The sequence below is a fragment of the Marmota flaviventris genome, chromosome 5 (assembly GCF_047511675.1).
Source record: "Marmota flaviventris isolate mMarFla1 chromosome 5, mMarFla1.hap1, whole genome shotgun sequence".
Lineage (NCBI taxonomy): Eukaryota > Metazoa > Chordata > Mammalia > Rodentia > Sciuridae > Marmota > Marmota flaviventris.
In genome coordinates this window covers 73,305,071-73,328,364 of record NC_092502.1, presented here as the reverse complement: position 1 = coordinate 73,328,364, position 23,294 = coordinate 73,305,071, and the positions used below count along the sequence as shown (strand labels likewise).

The 23,294-nt window shown below is 41.5% G+C and overlaps 1 protein-coding gene across 4 annotated transcripts in view; it reads right to left on the bottom strand.

Moving 5' to 3' along the window:
- Epb41l4a (erythrocyte membrane protein band 4.1 like 4A) overlaps positions 1-22,420 on the bottom strand; it is a 231,624-nt gene extending 209,204 nt beyond the window's left edge. For 3 of the 4 annotated variants that reach the window (XM_071612342.1, XM_071612343.1, XM_071612346.1), the window contains exons 1-2: positions 21,867-22,420; positions 21,054-21,478 (exon numbers count right to left, since the gene is read on the bottom strand). In XM_071612342.1, coding sequence (XP_071468443.1) covers positions 21,054-21,152 — 99 coding nt within the window. In that variant the 5' untranslated portion in view covers positions 21,153-21,478; positions 21,867-22,420. Of the gene's footprint in view, positions 1-21,053; positions 21,584-21,866 lie in introns of those variants that run through there. The other variant, XM_027927707.2, reaches the window with a different exon arrangement.
- Between the last annotated feature and the right edge of the window lie 874 nt (positions 22,421-23,294).

Genomic DNA, 23,294 nt, shown 5'->3' with positions numbered 1-23,294 from the left:
TGTCTTCTGGATCAAACCCATTTCTCTTATGTTCCCATTGCCTCTCCATCTTGGACAGCCTTCAGAGACACAGACCAATCTCACATGTCAACATTTTCAGGAAACCAAAGTCTATATATATCCACAATCATTTCTCCACAATCTAAAATCCAAGAAGATATGAAAACTGAAAGCTTTATCTTAAATTTAATGCCAGACTTATTTGAGGACTACAGTAATCCATTATCAAGATGGCGCTCAGTGATTCCCTGCTTCCTAGTCTTCAAATCCTTTTATAGTTCCCACCTACATGAGGTTGGTTGACAAGACCAGCAAAACCTATCACAAGTAACAGGATAAAAAGACTGTAGTTTCCATGTTAAGGCTTGAGACTCTGTCTCTCTGTTTGTCTGTCTCCTCCTGCCCCACCCCTTTTTTGAAGGAAGATAAGTGCCATGCTGCAAGGATGCTCAGAAGCCTACAGGGAGGCTCATGTAGCGAGGAACAGAGACTTTCCATTGATGGCCACTGGGAAACTGAGGCCTGCCAATATATGAACCAGATCATCCAGCTAAGTTGCTCCTGGATTCCTGACTCACAGAAACTGTAGTTGATAAACACTGGTTCTTTATAATTTGCCACATAGCCATAATTTACTACATAGCAACAGATAATTGATAGTTATTATCTGTTATAAATTGCAATAAAGCTTCTTATAGTCTCACTTACCTCCACTTATTGCAAATATACAGATGTTAGATTGAAAAAAATATTAATGTTTTGGGTTTATGAGGTACTGCTATAGACCTGGCTGGGAAGGTTACTAAAATATATACCAGATACCTTACTAGAACCTGAAAAATGTTGGCCCTTGAAACACATTGGCCCCAAGAGTTTCAGAGAAGACACTGTGAACCTATTTTCATTTTTTATAATACAACTTTCTTGGTTATCCTTATCATGGTATATCAGAAACAATTTCCTATAGGAATTCCTGTACATAACAGAATCTCCACCACATAACCAATACTTGAGTATATGTCATCCTTTGTTGTTTTATAAGCAAACATTTGTCTACCTATATGTTAAACCAATGAACAAGAGCCCTCCTTCTATTTCATTATTCCCACCCAGAAATCCTGATGCTAGCTGGTATACAATAAGCTCTGAATAAATTCTTATGCAACTGAGTTCACAAATGCATACCTACAATCACAGACACACAGCACTGGTTCACATCCCTATATACCTTCACACTCAAAATCTATTACCTTCAAAAAATTATTTCAGAACATGATGTAAGAACAGTGTCAGAAAGCAAATAGAAGCAGGCTCTCTGAGGAATTCTGGAAAATTTGCATATCCTCCAAGTGCCCTTGTAAACAGCAGCAGAAGCATGAAATAATCGAAATAATCTTTATCAGGGGAAAAGATCTATTAGCCTCCTGATGATTGGCCCATCTGAACCTTTCAATGAAAGAACAATTTTACCTTCCCCTCTCTTTTCTTCACCCTCCTCCAGACGATAAAATGGGTCACTAATCAGTTTTTAATTTTCTTTCCTGGAGAGAGAGAGTCAGCACGAAGCTGCAGGAACCCAGAGTAAAAAATTTACAAAATAAAGACCAAGGAAAAAGTCAGAGTGATCCAAGTCCTAAAACCATGCCATTACATTAGTTATTCTAGACCTTTTATATAAACATTTTCAAAATAGCCAAAAAAATTGCAATAACTATCATTCTGAAAAGAAATTCCACATAAGCAATCTCGTATTTTATTTTTAAATGTCCTATCCAGGAAGAGTTCCACAAATGCAAATGCCCAGACAGCAGAAGATAATCAGGATAAACCACAGAAAGACTTAGATTTAGAGAAGTGGCAGAGAGGGAACAAAACAAACCACAGGGAGAGGCTGGGAGCATGGGAGAAGATAGGAACTCTGCCACCACAACCAACTCTCAATCCTTTCTTCCTTCCCTTGCCTTCCTTCCAAGTTATGAAGAAGAAAAGAAAGTGTGGGTGGGTCAACAATGAGAAAAGAATGGGGCAAGTCAAGTGCAGTGGTGCACACCTGTAATCCCAGCGGTTTGGGAGGGTTTGGGGAGGCGGAGGCAGGAGGATCACAAGTTCAAAGGAAGCCTCAGCAATTTAGCAAGACTGTGAGCAACCTAGTGAGGTCCTGTCCAAAAAAAAAAAAAAAGGCTGGGAATATTGCTCAGTGGCTAAGCACCCCCAGGTTCAATCCTTCATACAAAAAGAAAGAAAGAAACAAAAAGAACTGGGTGGAGACAAGGATCTCTAGGCCCAAGTGCAGAATTGGGTGGGTAGGGGGTAGGGGTGGGGTTTGATGAATTAGATGATTTTAATGCCTATACCAGATCGAACTTTCAACTGTAAGTGAAATCCAGCCAGCCAGCTGTAATTTACATCACCTCTTCCACACTCTCACCCCAGCTGTCTGCTGCTTTTTGAGGAAGCATCATGGGGCTAAATTAACTGAGGGTATGTGACCACGCACAGGTTTAGTACCAAGGACCAAACAAACCCTTGCCCTATTGGCCAAAAGAATGAATGGCTCACAGAAAAAAGCAGTGATGAGAGGAAACGAATTTGTGTGAAAGATTTTGTGATGCTATGGCATTATCTACACTAGATGTTTGAAATTCTCTTCACAAAGAGAGCTGCTGTATCTTGCATATCTATTGGGATTTTTCAAGTGTTTGAATACTACGGACTTTGAAAGTGTGCAATCCAGACAAGACTGAAAAGCTTACATTATGCCAGTTTCAATACCACTCAGATTTGCTACAATTTCCCTCAGTCATAGGGGATCTTAGTCCAATTCCATAAAGCCACAGCTGCTCCCAAGACATTAACCTACAATCCTGCTAGAAATCCCTGAAGTTTGGGGTTGAAAGTGATGGGGGAGGGTGTGTATGTTCAAAAGTGGTCTTCTAGCCACCTGTATTATTTTTTTCTAGGGAGGAGAAAAACAGCACACATCACCCTAACAGCACACATCACCCTGCTCAGAACAATTTCTCAATGTATTTCAAGGTAATAGAGACAAACCACATACATATTTAAGTGGTATTAACTTTCTAGCATCTTCACCTATCAAAACTACCAAAGAAAAGTTATTCACAAAACATATGCAAATACCCTTTTTCAGTCCTACACCAAGTGATTTACAGAAAGAATCAAAGGCAGATCCCTTGCAGAACATGAATAGCAACACTCAAAACTTGTACAGGAAAGTTTTAGAAATCTAAATATTCAATCACAGTTTCAAGTTACAAAAGCAATAGCAGCAGCATGACTAAAACAATCCTTCAATCAGTCCTCTGACAAATACATACTGAGCACCACTATGTGCCTAGCATTCTTCTAGGTTCTTGGGGATTTAACAGTGGGTAAAACAATGTCACCATACCCAGGAAGTTTAAGGAAAAAATTTCTCAAAATATTAAACGTTTTTAACTAGGAGTGTTTTCTCTGCTGAATTACTAAACTTACCAAGGAATTAGTAAAAATTAACAAGATCCATACAGAGTCATATAGACTAATGAACAGAATTGAAAGTATAAAAAGTAAATCTCACATTTATTGTGAATTGATTTTTTTTTTTTTCCTAAGGGTGCCTAGACAACTCACTGGGGGAAAAAAAAAAAAACCAGTTTTTTCAACAATGATGCTAGGACAGCTGGATAACCTTATACAAAAGTAAAAAAGAATGGATCATAAACCTAAATGTAAGACCTTAGGTTACAAAACTATTAAAAGAAAACACAGGGGCTGGGGTTATAGCTCAGCGGTGGAGTGTTCAACTTGCCTGTGTGAAACGCTGGGTTGGATCCTCAGCACCACATAAAAATAAAATATACATATTATGACCATCTACAACCAAAAAAAAATATTTTTTAAAAAGAAAACACAGGGAGAGGGAACTGGGACCGAAGACAGAGCAGGCCCAGCGGCCTGCTGAGGGGCAGAGCCGCCCCCCACCCCCCTCGCCTGCCAGGTAGGGGAAGGGTGACCACCGACAGAAAAGGCCCAGTGGCCCAGGGCGGGACAGAGCTTCCAATCACTCCTGCAAGGTAGGCGGGCCTGCGACCCACCGGCAGAAGAGGAGCAGTCGCCTGCTGAGAGGTTGAGCCGCCCCCTCCCCCTGCGCCGGCATAGTAGAGGGAACTGGGACCGAAGACAGAGCAGGCCCAGCGGCCTGCTGAGGGGCAGAGCCGCCCCCCACCCCCCTCGCCTGCCAGGTAGGGGAAGGGTGACCACCGACAGAAAAGGCCCAGTGGCCCGCGGCGGGACAGAGCTTCCAATCACTCCTGCAAGGTAGGCGGGCCTGCGACCCACCGGCAGAAGAGGAGCAGCGGCCTGCTGGGAGGCAGAGCCGCCCCCTCCCCCCCGCGCCTGCAAGGTAGTCGGAACTGAGACCACCATCAGAACAGGTCAGACCTGCAACCGAGAGACAGAACAGGCCCAGTGGCCTGAGGAAGGGTAGAGCCGCCCCCCCCCCACACGCCTGCAAAGTAGGCGGACCTGCGACCCACTGGCAGTACAGCCCCAGAGACCTGCAGAGGGGCAGTGCCGCTGCCTGCGCCTGCAAAGTAGGCAGAACTGCGACCACCGACAGAACAAGCCTAGCGGCCCGCAGAGGGACAGAGCCGCCGCCCGCGCCTGCAAGGACGGCGGACCTGCTACCGACTGGCAGAGCAGGCCCAGCGGCCTGCCGGCGTGGTAGGCACATTGCCCCAATTGGCGGAGGGGCAGAGCCGCCGCCCGTGCCTGCGAGGGAGACTTTGCAACTATACAAGACCAATATAAATATATAGGGGGAAAATTCAATAGCACAACAGTTTCACCAAGAAGAAAGGAACGCGAACAGTATGAAGAGACAAGGAAAGAAAGGACCACAAGCATTGCAGGTCAACTCAACTTTAGAAGAGGTAATAGCTGCAGCTGATGGAATGTCAGATAAAGAATTCAGGATATACATGCTTCAGATGATCTGGAGTCTCAAGGAAGACATCAGACAGCAAAATCAGACAATGAAAGATCACTTCAACAATGAATTACATAAACAAATCCAAGAAGCAAAAGATCAACTATACAGGGAAATAGAGGTTATAAAAAACAAACAAACAGAAACCCTAGAAATGCAGGAAGCAATAAGCCAACTTAAAAACTCAATTGAGAATACTACCAGCAGAGTAGAACACTTAGAAGACAGAACATCAGACAATGAAGATAAAGTATATCAACTTGAAAAGAACATAGACAGCTCAGCAAGACTGTTAAGAAACCATGAGCAGAACATCCAAGAAATATGGGATAACATCAAGAGACCAAATTTAAGAGTCATTGGGATACAGGAAGGAACAGAGTTTCAAACCAAAGGAATGAGCAATCTATTCAATGAAATAATTCGAGAAAACTTCCCAGATTTGAAGAATGAGACAGAACCCCAAATCCTAGAAGCCTACAGGACGCCGAATGTGCAAAATCATAAGAGACCCACACCTAGACACATTATAATGAAGATGCCCAACATACAGAACAAGGAGAGAATTTTAAAAGCTACAAGAGAAAGGAAGCAGATCACATTTAGGGGTAAGCCAATCAGGATAACAGCTGATCTTTCAACACAGACTCTGAAAGCTAGAAGATCCTGGAATAACATATTTCAAACACTGAAAGAAAATGGGTTCCAACCAAGAATTGTGTTTCCAGCGAAATTAAGCTTCAGGATGGAAGATGAAATTAAAACCTTCCACGATAAACAAAAGTTAAAAGAATTTGCAGCTAGAAAACCATCTCTTCAAAACATCCTTGGCAAAACATTACAGGAAGAGGAAATGGAAAATAACAATGAAAACCAACAGTGGGAGGTAGGACACTAAAGGGGGGAAAATAATCAAAGTGGAAAACAAACCATGTTTAGTAACATAAATAAACAAATATGGCTGGAAGAACAACCCATATCTCAATAATAACCCTAAATGTTAATGGCTTAAACTCACCAATTAAGAGACACAGGCTAGTAGAATGGATCACAAAACAAGACCCAACAATATGCTGCCTACAGGAGACGCATTTGATAGGAAAAGACATACATAGGCTGAAGGTGAAAGGTTGGGAAAAATCATATCACTCATATGGACTTCGGAAACAAGCAGGAGTATCCATACTCATATCAAATAAAATAGATTTTAAGCCAAAGTTAATCAAAAGGGATAAAGAGGGACACTACATACTGCTCAAGGGAACCATACACCAACAAGACATAACAATCATAAATATATATGCCCCAAACAATGGTGCAGCTATGTTCATCAAACAAACTCTTCTCAAGTTCAAGAGTCTAATAGACCACCATACAATAATCATGGGAGACTTCAACACACCTCTCTCACCACTGGACAGATCTTCCAAACAAAAGTTGAATAAGGAAACTATAGAACTCAATAACACAATTAATAACCTAGATTTAATTGACATATATAGAATATACCACCCAACATCAAACAGTTACACTTTTTTCTCAGCAGCACATGGATCCTTCTCAAAAATAGATCATATATTATGTCACAGGGAAACTCTTAGACAATACAAAGGAGTAGAGATAATACCATGCATCCTATCTGATCATAATGGAATGGAACTGAAAATCAACGATAAAAGAAGGAAGGAAAAAGAATATATCACTTGGAGAATGAACAATAGGTTACTGAATGATCAATGGGTTATAGAAGACATCAAGGAGGAAATTAAAAAATTCTTAGAGATTAATGAAAACACAGACACAACATATCGGAATCTATGGGACACATTGAAAGCAGTTCTAAGAGGAAAATTCATTGCTTGGAGTTCATTCCTTAAAAAAAGAAAAAACCAACAAATAAATGATCTCATACTTCATCTCAAAATCCTAGAAAAAGAAGAGCAAAACAACAGCAAAAGAAGTAGAAGGCAAGAAATAATTAAAATCAGAGCTGAAATCAATGAAATCGAAACAAAAGAAACAATTGAAAAAATTGACAAAACTAAAAGTTGGTTCTTTGAAAAAATAAACAAAATCGACAGACCCTTAGCCATGCTAGCGAAGAGAAGAAGAGAGAGAACTCAAATCACTAACATACGGGATGAAAGAGGCAATATCACAACAGACACTTCAGAAATACAGAAGATAATCAAAAATTATTTTGAATCCTTATACTCCAATAAATTAGAAGATAGTGAAGGCATAGATAAATTTCTTAAGTCATATGATCTGCCCAGATTGAGTCAGGAGGATATAGACAACCTAAACAGACCAATATCAATTGAGGAAATAGAAGAAACCATCAAAAGACTACCAACTAAGAAAAGCCCAGGACCGGATGGGTATACAGCAGAGTTTTACAAAACCTTTAAAGAGGAACTAATACCAATACTTTTCAAGCTACTTCGGGAAATAGAAAAAGAGGGAGAACTTCCAAATTCATTCTACGAGGCCAACATCACCCTGATACCTAAACCAGACAAAGACACTTCAAAGAAAGAAAACTACAGACCAATATCTCTAATGAACCTAGATGCAAAAATCCTCAATAAAATTCTGGCCACTCGGATACAAAGGCACATCAAAAAAATTGTGCACCATGATCAAGTAGGATTCATCCCTGGGATGCAAGGCTGGTTCAATATAAGGAAATCAATAAATGTTATTCACCACATCAATAGACTTAAAAATAAGAACCATATGATCATCTCGATAGATGCGGAAAAAGCATTCGACAAAGTACAGCATCCCTTTATGTTCAAAACTCTAGAAAAACTAGGGATAACAGGAACATACCTCAATATTGTAAAAGCAATCTATGCTAAGCCTCAGGCTAGCATCATTCTGAATGGAGAAAAATTGAAGGCATTCCCTCTAAAATCTGGAACAAGACAGGGATGCCCTCTCTCACCACTTCTGTTCAACATAGTTCTCGAAACACTGGCCAGAGCAATTAGACAGACGAAAGAAATTAAAGGCATCAAAATAGGAAAAGAAGAACTTAAATTATCACTATTTGCAGATGACATGATTCTATACCTAGCAGACCCAAAAGGGTCTACAAAGAAACTATTAGAGCTAATAAATGAATTCAGCAAAGTGGCAGGATATAAAATCAACACGCATAAATCAAAGGCATTCCTGTATATCAGCGACAAATCCTCTGAAATGGAAATGAGGACAACCACTCCATTCACAATATCTTCAAAAAAAATAAAATACTTGGGAATCAACCTAACAAAAGAGGTGAAAGACTTATACAATGAAAACTACAGAACCCTAAAGAGAGAAATAGAAGAAGATCTTAGAAGATGGAAAAATATACCCTGTTCATGGATAGGCAGAACTAACATCATCAAAATGGCGATATTACCAAAAGTTCTCTATAGGTTTAATGCAATGCCAATCAAAATCCCAACGGCATTTCTTGTAGAAATAGAGAAAGCAATCATGAAATTCATATGGAAAAATAAAAGACCCAGAATAGCAAAAACAATGCTAAGCAGGAAGTGTGAATCAGGCGGTATAGCGATACCAGACTTCAAACTATATTACAGAGCAATAGTAACAAAAACAGCATGGTACTGGTACCAAAACAGGCGGGTGGACCAATGGTACAGAATAGAGGACACAGAAACCAATCCACAAAACTACAACTATCTTATATTTGATAAAGGGTCTAAAAGCATGCAATGGAGGAAGGATAGCATCTTCAACAAATGGTGCTGGGAAAACTGGAAATCCATATGCAACAAAATGAAACTGAATCCCTTTCTCTCGCCATGCACAAAAGTTAATTCAAAATGGATCAAGGAGCTTGATATCAAATCAGAGACGCGCCGTCTGATAGAAGAGAAAGTTGGCTACGATCTACATAATGTGGGGTCGGGCTCCAAATTCCTCAATAGGACACCCATAGCACAAAAGTTAATAACTAGAATCAACAAATGGGACTTACTCAAACTAAAAAGTTTTTTCTCAGCAAAAGATACAATAAGAGAGGTAAATAGAGAGCCTACATCCTGGGAACAAATCTTTACTCCTCACACCTCAGATAGAGCCCTAATATCCAGAGTATACAAAGAGCTCAAAAAATTAGACAATAAGAGAACAAACAACCCAATCAACAAATGGGCCAAGGACCTGAACAGACACTTCTCAGAGGAGGACATACAGTCAATCAACAAGTACATGAAAAAATGCTCACCATCTCTAGCAGTCAGAGAAATGCAAATCAAAACCACCCTAAGATACCATCTCACTCCAGTTAGATTGGCAGCCATTATGAAGTCAAACAACAACAAGTGCTGGCGAGGATGTGGGGAAAAGGGTACACTTGTACATTGCTGGTGGGACTGCAAATTGGTGCAGCCAATTTGGAAAGCAGTATGGAGATTTCTTGGAAAGCTGGGAATGGAGCCACCATTTGACCCAGCTATTCCCCTTCTCGGTCTATTCCCTAAAGACCTAAAAAGAGCATGCTACAGGGACACTGCTACATCGATGTTCATAGCAGCACAATTCACAATAGCTAGACTGTGGAACCAACCTAGATGCCCTTCAATGGATGAATGGATAAAAAAAATGTGGCATTTATACACAATGGAGTATTACTCTGCATTAAAAAATGACAAAATCATAGAATTTACAGGGAAATGGATGGCATTAGAGCAGATTATGCTAAGTGAAGCTAGCCAATCCCTAAAAAACAAATGTCTAATGTCTTCTTTGATATAAGGAGAGTAGCTAAGAACAGAGTAGGGTCGAAGAGCATGAGAAGAAGATTAACATTAAACAGGGATGAGAGGTGGGAGGGAAAGGGAGAGAGAAGGGAAAATGCATGGAAATGGAAGGAGACCCTCAGAGGTATACAAAAGTACATACAAGAGGAAGTGAGGGGAAGGGGAAAAATAATACAAGGGGGACAAACGAATGTCAGTAAAGGGGGCAGAGAGAGAAGAGGGGAGGGGAGGGGAGGGGAGGGGAGGGGGGATAGTAGAGGATAGGAAAGACAGCAGAATACAACAGACACTAGTATGGCAATATGTAAATCAATGGATGTGTAACTGACGTGATTCTGCAATCTGTATATGGGGTAAAAATGGGAGCTCATAACCCACTTGAATCAAATTGTGAAATATGATATATCAAGAACTATGTAATGTTTTGAACAGCCAACAATAAAAAATTAAAAAAAAAAAAAAAAAAAAAGAAAACACAGGAATAAATCTTCATGCTTTGAGTTAAGCAATGGTTTCTCAACTATAATACCAACAGCAAAAGTAACAAAAGAAAACATAAACTGTACTTTCACCAAAATTAAAATTCTTTATACTTGAAAACAATACCATCAAGAAAGTAAAAATACAACTCACAGAATGGGAGAAAATATTTTCAAATCAAATATCTGATGAGAGACTTGTATACAGAATATATTGTAAGAAATTCAATGAGTAGAAAACAAATAACCCAATTTTAAAAATTGGCAAAGACGGTTGAGGGTGTAGCTCAGAGGGAGAGGGCTTGCCTAGTATACATAAGGCCCTCCGTTTGATCCCCAGCACCAGGAAAAAAATATTGGCAACAAATCTCAATCAACACTACTCTAAAGATATGCAAATAGCCAATAAGGACATAAAATGCTCAACTTATTAATCATCAAGGGGAAATGCAAATCAAAACAGCACTAAGATACTACTTTACATCCCACAGAATCCCACTGGAAAAAGAAAATTACAAAAAGCGTTGGCGAAAAACATGGAGAAAGCAGAACCCTTACATTGCTAGAAAGAATGATAAATGATGCAGCTACTGTGGAAAACAGTTTGGCACTTCCATATAATAGTAAACCTCCACACCTGGGTATATACACAAGAGAAATTAAGACATACATCCTCACCAAAACTTGTACATGAATTTTCACAGCAACAGTGAATCTTCACAGTGCATATATACATATAATGGAATTCTACTCAGCAATAAAAAGATACAAAGTACTGACACCTGCTATACAGTGAATGTATCTTGAAAACATTATGTTAAGTGAAAGCTAGTCACAAAAGACCACGTATTATGTGAATCCATTTATATGAAATATCCAAAACATGCAAATCTATAGACAAAGATTAGTAGTAGCCTAGCAATAGTAGAGGTGGAGGGTTGGAAAGACAGAGAGTGACTACTAATGGGTATAAGATTTCTTTTCAGAGTGATGAAAATATATGAAAATTTATTGTGATGGTTGCTAGCTCCAAATATATGGAAAAAACATCAAATTGTACACTAAAAATGGGTGAATTGTGTGGTATGTGATTTACATCCCAATAAAGCTGCTTTTAAAAATTAAATAAGAAATTAAGGAGCCAAACAGGTATAATATTTGTACCAGAAAAACTAAACAGTGAAAAGAGTTGTTGTTTTTTCTTTTCACAGATATACTAACTTATGTCCACAAAGAGGTGCATTTATTAAGTCATCCACTCAACATCAATTCATTGATGTCTACTACTCCTTAGGAACTGAACTTGATTGGGAATCCCATAGAAAAGATCTAGTTTCCCCCCAACCCAGGCTTTCCATTCCTAATAACACCAGCTACCACACAGTAGGCACAGAGCTAAAGGTTTCATGTACAGCATCTCAGGATAAGGTGGAGAGCATTATCCTAATTTTACAGATGAAGAAGCACACTTAAAGAAGGTGACCTGGTCAGGATGACAGCACTAACAAATGGACCGCAGCTTAAGCCAGAAGAAGTCTATGCCTTCTTCACCCAACTTATGTTCCTTCCAGGGAGAGATGGTCAGGAAAGTACAGACACCTCTGCAGTGAGATGCAGGGTCAGAAGAGGGCATCTCCAGCTCTCCACCATGAAGAAGTCTTCAGAAAATATGACACCTAAGCACTACACTGCTTGGTGAGGGCTAGTACCTCACTCAGACAAGATGAGGTGGGCTGTGGCTTTCCACGCAGAAAAGACGGGAGTGAGAAGGAACGTGGAGAATGCAAAGACGTGGAAGCTGAGTTTGGCAGGACAGCAAGCCAGGCATGAGGAAGTGGTGGCAAGAAAAAACAGAAAGGATGAGGGTGCCTGGATATGAAGGGCCCCAAGAGCTGCTGCTTTGCTAGGAATTTAAACTTAAGACACAGACTAGCCTTTGCAGTATTCTACACAGGGGGCCAGAAAGACCACCCTAGATGCAGTCACATGGAATTAACAACAGTAGCAGGGGCAGGGATTAGAAGGGTACTGTGAACTGTTCAGTTCTGAACTGTTCAGAACCCAGAAGGGCCTGAATCAAGGCAATAGTAATGAGAAAAGGGGAGAGGCAATAAATTTGGAAGATATTTGAAACAGGAACTCCAAGACCTGGAAGGATGTAGAAATTTAAGAATCCTGGCCCAAGAAGTAGAAAGCACACCGTTGGTGGCCACAGCATCCACAATTCCCCTTCTTCCTTCCTGACTCAGTTCCTCTCCTGTGCAGCCACTAGCCTTAGCCACTAATCCCAGCTCTATCCAGTTCCCAGGAAGATTCTTTGCCATCTTGACTCAAGAATGGTCACAAGACTCATTCAGACTAAAAGACACATGGGAAAGTCTGTTGCAGGACTTATGGAGAAAACCATTTCTCTCCTAGCAAAGAGACTGTCTATATTCCTAACTAGAACATCACTGTATACAAACATCATCTCCTCATCTAAAGAACCACTGAACCATCTGCTACAGCCTGTGACAACACTGACTCTCCAGATGCAGAGGAAAGAAGAGATGAGGAGAAGCAGGGACCACAGTGTCACTGACCTACCCTGAGCCTTCTCTCCTTGCCCCCAGATTCCTATAGGTGAGCTAATAAACTTCATCACGTTGAAGCAGCTGACAGTGGAATCTAAAGCATCTTAACTGATAAGGACAGAATATGGTATCATTCACCCAAGTCAGGAGCACAGGAAGAGGAGGTGGTCTGAAGGGGGCCATCCACTATGGTGCCTAGGAGGGAGTCAAAAATACAGGCCAGATAATAAGAAGGCAATGGGGCTAAGGATATGGCTTAGATGTGTAAGAGTAGAGATGCAGTTTCCACACTCCAGTCGTTGCTAAAGCAACGTGAGTAGATGTACAGCTAGAAGATGACACTATTTCTCCTTGAAACACTGAGATCTAACAAGTCATTACTATCTACGATTATCCAGTCAACCACTCACACCCCTCAGAAAGTACTTGGGCAGAGTTGGGGGGATTAGAATTTCCAAATTGTAACTGAAAACCAATTATACTTGAAAATAATAGATCATGTATATTAGCAGTGACCATTTATTGAGCATTTTTTATCCCAAAATTCTTTTTTCAAATTCTCACACCTCATCCTGGGAAAGATATCATGTCCCTCAACTTACAGATGAGGAAACTGAGAAAAGAAAAATCATTTGTCCAATCAATCACAAAGCCAGTAATTATGTGGTAGACCAGGACTTGAACACAGTGGGGGAGGGGTTGAAGGAGACCACACAGCACCCCAATTAGGGGGCTTGTTCTGATGTGAAGTGTGAAGTGAAGGCCATAAGATGCTGTTGGGAGCAGTGAGGATGGGGGAGAAAAACCAAATCTGACAAGTGACATTTAAGACAGCAGAGGCTCAAAACTGCTTCTCAAATTCAGATCTGAATGAAGGACAAGATGGGAACTGAATAGTTTATCCATGCAAATGGCCTCTGTGGCTAGCTCAGAAACCTGAGCCTTGTTCCTGCCAGTCACTGTGGAAAGCTGTACTCTAAACAAAGCACTTCCTAGCCACCTTCTGGAGCACCATCCCCACAAAGCTGGAAACTCAGAGCCATTCCAGAGCTCAAAATGTGTCATTTCTAAACAATACACTGCAGTGTTTGGTTTTCGGGGGCCTGCTGATCCTCCCTTGCCATCTGACCTTTCTGCTATTGTCCCTACAGGCTAACACTCAGCAGTCCCACAAGGCACTCCCTGGTTCTCCCTGCCTGCCCCATCTCTCTTGTTCTAATTTCCTCTGGGCCTGTCAATCTCCTCTGCTAGGAAACCAACTTCTCACCCCTTTGGAAGCATAACCAGCCCTTTCAAGTCTTGAGCTGATTCTTAGGAGATCCCCCAGAGAAGCCATTTCAGCCCTTGGGGATTTTTTTCCCAAGAATGTTTAGTAACTGAGAAAGGAACTAACAATAGGCAGCAGCACTTAAGAAGAATGCTGATTCACTTAAAAAAGAAAACAAACAGGAAATACATACACGGCTCAGGAGGCACAGGAATGTGATCCACATTTTTAAGAATGGTACACTCTCCAAATTGTAGTTACAAGCTCTTTGAGTCACACAGTAAACTGGTTCCTGAACTGAGCACACCTAGTCTACGGCCTACCACATGTGATAACAGGTGCCTGCTTAATCTTAATATACAAGACTTAAGAACAAAATTCATGGTGCAGAAGCAAAGGGCAAGTCACTGCAACCAAAGCAGGCTGACCTGGAGTGAAGTGTATAAGCCTTACATGGGGCTAAATGTCAGAGGGCTCAGCCAAAGCAGTCAATCTCAGAGAGGTATGAAGCGCACAGTCATGTTTGTAACAGGCCTGCAGACAAATGCACTTCCTGTTGGAATGGAAAACATAATTTTTCATAAAAACCCCAATATTTAACTTATCACTCTGCCTTTTCTATTAAGCCTTAGATGAATGTCAGATTCGTTTATGCAGTTTCAAAAGTAAAATAGATAAAATAGGAACATTAAAAATTATAGCAGTGGGGCTGGAGACATAGCTCAGTGGTAGAGTGATTGCTTAGTGGGCCAAGCCCTGGATTCAACTCACAGCACCACAAAAATAAATAAAAAACAAAATTACTGTAGTGGCTCCAGATTGTGTGAGCCCAACTAACACTGTTCTCAAAGTTTAAAGAACAGGAGATCAGGCGGGGGAAAAGTAATTAAAGTATGAGGCTCTATTACCTATTCATGAAATGTGCACTTCTTCCCAAAGACTCAAATTGAAAGGAGAAAGTTACATTAAAATAAAAAGACATGAAGTTACCCCTAAAAGACAAAAACAGTGTCTGTTTTCTAAAACAGCTGCTAGTTAGCTCTTCAGTGTGCTGCATGTAGTCAGTCCACGGCACCATCTCATTTTCTATACGTTATCAACATAAAATTCAAGTATCTTGGCAAAATATATTTTTCAGTGAGAATCACTTTTTGGGAGGTCTTTTCTAGTAAAAATAAAGTGGCAAAGGAACCTCATTATCCTATTAAAGATTTTCAATGTGGCCTATTCCAACTGTAACACTCCATTCATTCCTCTATTTGAATTGTAGTTAACAAGCATCTATTACATGAGGCATGTGGCTCAAGCTGCTGGAATCACAGCTAGGGGCTCATCAGCTGCTGGTGGAGACAGAGTCCAGAAATAATGCTCATGTCATGACAGGTGCTGTGTGAGGGATGTGTGAGAGGCATGGATGAGCACTTAATTCTGCCTGGTCACAAGCTCAGCTGAAGACCTCTGAGCAGATGAGGCACTTTATTCAAGTCTTAAAGGATGGTTCAGATGAGTGAGGATATGTTCAAGGAAAGGCAAAAGGGTACACCAATCAGCAGAAATCCCATGCACAAAGTCTCAAGGAAGTATGGAATGTTTGGGAGACTGAGCGGTTCTGCATGACAAGAGAGCAAGTCATTTAGTCAGGCAGGGCTAAATCAATCAGGTAGGGTGCTGAGTCAAACAATAAAGTCCCAATTTTTAGACAAGAATAAGTCATTTCAAAAAAGAGTAGGAGAAGAGTTGAAGTTATGGCTCATTGGTACAGCACTTGCCTGGCATGTATGAGACCCTGGGTTGGATCCTCAGCACCGCATATAAATAAATAAATGAAATGAAAGATCCATTTACAACTAAAAAATATTTTTTTTAAAAAAAAGGGATAGGAGAGGAGGAAAAGGATAGATAACATTTTCCGGGTGCTCACCACGTGGAAGGATGTGTGAAGTGAGTACTCTGATTTGTACCCATTTTACACATGGTGAAACTGAGACTCAGAAAAGATAAGTATCTTTCATGATGGCCCCACAGTTAGTAAGTATTAGTGGAGACAAAATTTAAAACCAGGAGGTCTGATTTCAGGGCATAGGCTTTTATTTTTTCCCATTATATTGCTCCCACTATAAAAATGAGCAATTAAAAGACACAGAAAATCATATTGTTTTCACTGAATAAAAGATAAACAACTCACCACTCCCAAGGAGAGGGAGGGAACAGAAGACATCTCAAGGTTACCCTGCATCCTGCAGAAAACTAAGTACCAAAAACGTTAAGAATAAAGGAAGCCACGTGCTCTCTGGCACTGGTTCTCAGCCAACGGTTATACTGACCATCAGTGGACACTGGACAACACATGGGGACATTTTTTGGTTGTTATGGCTAGGGAAGAGGTGCAATTGGCATCTCCTGGGTAGTAGCTAAGAATGCAGCCACGTATCACACAATGGAAAGGACAACCTATCACAGGAAAGAACTGCCTGGCCCTACAGTCTCAAATAAAATCTGACCAAACAAACAAATTACATTCCCATCTTGAGTGTAAGTGTCCTAATAAAAATAACAAACCACTGTCCGCAGAGCCAATAAGAAGTAGAGCCTGGACTTTTATTCCTACAATTTAGATTTAACCTTACCACCCATGCTCAAAAGCAACAAAAACACTGCATTCATTCAAGTTCAGTTCAAACTCAGTTCAAGCTTCATATTATAGAATTCAAGAACAGACAGACATCGTAACTGGGCTGCAAAAGAATGTGGTCCACCATTAGCCAAGAACATTATAAGCCCCTGGAGAAGGTAGGCCATCAGCTGCTAGAGGTAACAAAACAATGTTCTCCCTCTTAGTTTTTAAATCATATTTAAGTTATGGCTGATAAAAGTATTTTTCCAATAAAAATAAACTGCTTATAATGGCGGGTTACATATTAGTTCATCTTATGCAACCACAACACGGATCTCACATCTGAATCTTAGAAAGCCGGATGTGGGGCCAGGGTTGTAGCACAGTGATGGAGCGCCTGCCTAGCATGCATGAGGCACTAGGTTTGATCCCTGGCACCACATAAAAATAAACAAACAAAGGTATTGTGTCCATCTACAACTAAAACAAACAAACAAGAAAAGCTGGATACAGTGTAGAGAAGGGAATTTTCTATCCTAGTCCCATCTAATGTACTGACCATTCTCAGCTTACATTACCAGAAATGTTACTATATGATTTCTTGCCTCAACCAATGTTTATAAGGTCCCCAAGTCTATAAGATATGTGTTTCTATAGAAACAGCAAAATAAAAACAATAAAAGATACAGGTATTCACATAGATGCTTAATATAATTTATGAAAAACTGTTGCTCTTCACTTTCTTCCCCAATCTTCTAAGACATTTTCATTACCATTCAAATGAAATGAAAATTACAATTCTTGGTAAGACACATATACTTTAAATTCTCACCTTATAATTGTTTTTCTGGTTTATTAGGGAGCTTCTGATCAAAGCATTAAAACTGACTTATAGTATTCCTTCAGAAATCTCAGGATAATTAAGAGGTAACATTTTTTAACAGTTAATGAGTGAATTGTATGTTTTAACTGGGTAAATTGTGTTGCGTATCTCCATAAATTCCTTTAAAAAGCTAATGGGGTTCCAATTTCTCTATCATGTTAGGTTTCATTAACTTAGTCAACACTAAAAGGAATCATGAGTACCTTGGTATTCATTTCAGAGGATCAAATTTTTTGAAATGAAAATATTAATCTATTTATATTTGCAACAGCAAGCAATTCTGAGGGTTAAATTTAGAAACAAACCTGTGACTTTTTCCCCTGAAAAATCTTTTGCTAACCAATTAATCCAAAAATTAGTTTAAGCCACATTCAAGTCTACTTTCTAAAAGAAAGAAAGATCTCTACCTCCCCTCCCCTAGCACACAAAACAAAAGACCTAGCAAAAGTTTCCCAAACCAAACATTACTCAAAAAACTGAGACCAACCATAGCAGAAATTCTTACTTGAATAAACAATAGAGATAGCAGCAGAGAACAAACAGCTAAAAGCTATTGTGGGGCTCAACACACAACCAATAGCTTTCAGTTTATACAAACTTGGGTATTTAAATCTTGGATAGGACTCAATCTATGAATTGCATGAAAAAGACTTCCTGCTTGTCAAGTGAGGTTACCTCCAAAGCAAGTTAAGAATGTAAGTACCTATTAATATGGTTACAAAAATATTGTGCCTTATTTTTCAAATTATTTTTAAAACAAAATCATTTTCCATTTAAATGATACTCACCTGAACATACAAAATATAACTATTGTCTTCAGGCTAAAATGCTTTCTATAGAAACAGCAATTTTTCTCCAAAGTCAATGAAAAATTTTAAGTTGTAGAATATTATTTCATAACTTTTCAATTTGTAATCTGGTACTTTGATTCAAATGGTGTTTTTCAAAATGGCACACAGAAAAAAAAATGTTTTACAAAGCTTCTCTCATAATTATTGTACTTTAGTCCAATTAATCTTCCAATCCATAATTCATTATTATAAAAGCAAATTCTTTTTTTTTGTTTGTTTGTTTTTCTATGTTAACTTCAGGAAATATTAGCTAATTGATGCTGCCTGCTTAACTTTGTTCTTAATGAAGTGATAATCAAAATTATTGAATGTATTATCTCACAGTAAAACACCACAATAGTAACTATTGGCTAATTTTGAAGTAATTATTTACTTTTTCATTTATGAACTAAAGTAGGAGCTGATTTTATCTGATTAATACAATGGAATATTAATATCTATGATATAGGAAGGTTAGGAAAAATTTTTTAAAGTCAGATAATGTGCAGAAAGACATACACATATTCAAGGTATAAGCACCGTTTACATAAAAGGTTGCTTTTTCATACCTTATGCCACTTATAGATACCCAAATGTTTAATTTAGTACATACCACAAGGTGCTTAACATATGCATTTTTATGGTTGCATGGTAGTTACTGATAATGTGGTTAACTTTAGCAGACAATATCTATGTTACACACATGGCCATCAAAATAACATAGTATGCTTCTGTGACACTGAAAGAGACCAAGCCTGTTGTGAAATGATTACTTACAACAAAAGCCCACTTAAATTATTGTTTAGTTATATGGCATACAGCCAAGATAACAGTATTATAAAGTTGCTGTTGCCCTTGAATCACTCACCAATTTTCAACCCATTTGTAAAACAAGATAAGCACCACTGGGTTATTAAAAATAATTATGGATCAGGACGTTTGATTCATGTTTCTTTGACAAAATTATTCCATTTGATCCCAAGTCTTGGCTGCTCTCTTGACAGAAAAATGTACATGCTCCACGGCTGACAGGGGCATGGCTTTTATGATTAAATAGGAAGCTCACACTGCAGATGACTAGACTCCAGATGAACTGAGACTTTGCACTTCAGAAAGATTTCTTTATTGTTTCCGCATCAGATCATCACTTATCTTTTTCTAATTGTTTCCACTCCCACACCAGAGAATCTATGTATTATCAAGAATTTAGGATGTTTTATGATTTTTTTGGCCTATTTTATTCACATAGTACACCACAGAAGGTTACATCATTTTGTAAATTCTTTTCCTGATTTCTGTGGGCATCCAAGAGGGATGTTTAGGAACATAAAAGTTAAAAATACAAAATGAACACTCTCCCCCAAAAGATCCTGTGTTATTGGTCCTGAAAGAAAATATCAAATGAGATCCGACTACATTTTGCTCATTTTAATTACTGAGGAAACAATATTCAAAACAATTTCCTAAAGAAAGGGTTAACAACCTCATAGCTTTAATAGATCACTTCACCCTTTTCTCCTGCAAAAGAAGTACACCTGTGATATGAGAACGCTGTACACCAAAAATGGCATCATCAACGCTGAGACTTTTAGCCAGGAACAGTTACTTCAGTACGCATCCAGCTGTGTTAAAACGGATTCGCAAAAGGAAATGCCCAGGCCTACCCCACCAGGATTAACTTCTGAGAGGAGAGGGCTCTTGGCAGCCTGAACTAGATTTTTCAGCCAGCCAGCCGGCTCTATTGGGGGTTGGGAGGGAGGTTTCCCTTCACCAGATTCAGCCGCCGCGTTATCTAAAAAACCTCAGTGATTTAAACTGAAGGGGAAAGGGAAGCAAAACAATAAAACGCTCCGGATTCGGGTCTCCTCTAGGTAGTTCAATTGTTGCAATAGGCGAAACAAGCGCGCAGGCGCATCCTCAGGTTGGCAGGTACTCTTCAAAATTAAGGAAGTGGATCTGTGAAAGGTCTGCAGCCTGTTTGTTCGGGTTTTGTAGGTAAATAGTAGTAATCGCATTTTTAATGACTAAAAGCAAAGTTATTATCGAGTAGCTTTGAGAGACGTTTACTTAACTGTGAGACATTTACTTAAACCGGTTCGTTCGCGGGAAGGGAAATTATTTTCAGTACAAACGTAGCCTTACCCAGTTGCAACACAATCACAACAACCCGGTTAATGTGTTTCAAGGAGTGAACCAGTTTACTTTACTTCTCCAAGAAAGCTATCAAGAAAAAAAAAAATCAACAAAACCAAGGACAATCATGCCTTCAACCCTGGGGTAAAGTGCAGCCTGTACATTCAATTTTGCATCTCTTTCGGAGCTGCGAGGGGCCTAAAAGCTTTGGGAGAAAATCGGTGGTGGACAGACTTTTGGTCTCCATTGCAGGACGGTGGGCTGCGGCTGGATTGGTGCATGGAGTAACCTCTGCGACGTCGAAGTACTTGATGCAGGAACTGAAAGTTAACCCACCGTAACACGTCCACCCTGTGTCTGAGCGCAGGGGGCATCTGCCTCTCCTTCCCACAGCGCAGAGACGCGGCCGCCAGCCTCGACCCGTGACAGCCCTCAGACAAAGCCGCGGACCCCTGCGCCCGCCCTGCTGTAGACCCCGGGAACGCGCCCCCGATCATGCCTACCTTGATGCCCTGCTGCTGGGTGGTGAGAGTTAACTTGGATTCATCCAAGAGCAAAACTTCGCAGTAAAATTCTTCCGGAACAGCGCAGAAACAGCCCATGTCGACTGTGACCGTCTCCAGCCAGGCGAGAAAGCTGTGACCGAGCGCCAAGCCGCCCCCTCCCCTCAAACACGAAGCATTAATTTACTGTCCGCGCCGTGGCGAAAGCGAGAGAAGCTGCTCCCGGTGGAGTCCGGAGCCGAGCTGCGGAGCCTCCTGGCGCCGCGAGAAGCAAGGAGGGCGGAGAAGGCTGGGAGAGTCAGCGCCCGGGAGCCGCCGGGGAAGCGCCGGCGGAACTGGGCGCGGAGGGCGGCGCGTCCCCGTGCATCCTGCGGCTCCGGCTTTGACTCTTCTGAAGGCGGCGGTGACGCGGCCCCTCCACAGACCTGGGGACGACAAAAGTCTCCTGGCAATGGGGGTCAGACAAGAAAAGGAGAGACGAGTGCCCAAGGCCCTCCTCGGACTAGGAAGGGCCCCCTTGAAGCTCTACAGCTCCCTCCACCAGCACCAATTCCAGCGTGGCCGCGACGCACCCGCGGCTCGTCAGCCTGTGGAGTCCCCAGCAGGAGCGGACTTGCACCACCGACCCCGCCCCACACGCCCGACCGGTCGGCCAAAAGGGGAGCTCTCGGCCTCTCTTTTGTGTCAGGGGTACTCACGACATCTCAACCCAGGGCTCACAGGCAGTGGCGAGAGTCGTCACTCAGACCGCTACCCCCAACACTCCATCCCGTGGGCATCCAGAGACCCGAAGAAGGACAGTGGGCTCCTTACCGAGACCAACGAGGGGGCGTCAGCTCGTCGCGGGGCAAGGGTCCGGTCTGGGAGCTCCCGAACTCATTACCGGGGTTCTGTGTGGTCAAGTTCAAGCTCTCTTTCGGGGAACGTCCTGCAGCCGCGGCGGAGCCCTGCTTTTGCAAGACAGCCAGAAAAGCCGGGAGTCGAGGATCCGCTGGCGATCGCGCTGAGAAGCCGGCGCCCTGGCTGGCAAAGTGGTGGGAGGGTGGGGGTGTGCCCCGGGCGCGCCAGGCCGCGGGGGCTCCGGGGAAAGTTCTTTGGGCGTAGCTGGGGGTGGCGTCCCGGGCGGAAGCAGCCCAGGTGCAGCTGGGCCCAGCCCAGATGCCTTCGAAAAGCCCTAGCGGGATCCCCTTGACCGTGGCAGGGGCGCCCCTTCTGGGCGGGATCTCAGCTGGGTGCGGAGGGCGGAGTGGAGGTGGTCCAAATGGCTAGGTGCCGGCAGGTCGGCGCGAGAAAGCTGTGCGCCGCACCGGAGCCGAGCTGCTGTCTGGGGACTCGCTGTTTCGGTTTCCCTAGGAGACTAGGAGGCTGGCTCGGGAGGACAAGGCGCAGTTCTGCTTCGACCCTAGCGTTCAGCGATCTTAGTCCCACGCCCTCCGCGCGGCTGGCCGCGTCCAGGATTGGCGGGCACAATAGCTCTGAGGCTACAGTGACCCCTGGTGGGTCCTCGCGTCTGTGCACAAGCAACGGAGGCTGAGCTGCGGACCCGGCAGGACCCCGTTGGCCTTCGGAGCAGGTGCAATCTGTGTTCTCCAGCTGGGAAGCAGCAGCAAGTTAATGCAAGTCGTGGAGGGGAACACGCGGAGCTATGTGGATAGGAGGCCCTCCAGACAACTTCTCTGTTCGATATTATTAGATTCAAATATAGTCTTGAATTCCCTCTCTACCACTTGAGTTTGGGTAGCCAAAGCTCAAAGAATTTGCTTAAAACCTAGGACGTTAGACATAAAAAAACAAAAACCCGATTATCACAGCAGCACAGTAAAAATAAACAATTTGCAGCGTTGAGGGGTTTCCTTCCATACTGATATGCCACGAAAATTTTTTCCTTCCATATTATTACAGTTTAGTATAAATAGTGTATCAGCACACCCCCTCAAAATACGATAAAGTTATATTTGGGGTGAACTTTACGTAAAGGATGAATAAAAGCCTACTTATCTTCCAAGCTTCCTGTGAAAGTGATGCAGGTCTTGAACTTCTAATAAAATTTTGTTTCAACTTTGGGATTTAATGTCAAAATTTTGCACAGTTGCTGACACCTCTGGATTTTAGCCTCACTACTTGAGGAGGGTTTTTGGTTTTGGTTTTGTTTTGTAATATAGGGTTTTTTTTAATACCAACTACTAAAAGTAATTGAAAGATTAATGAATTTTCACTCTTTATGGTATCCAATTTTTGTAA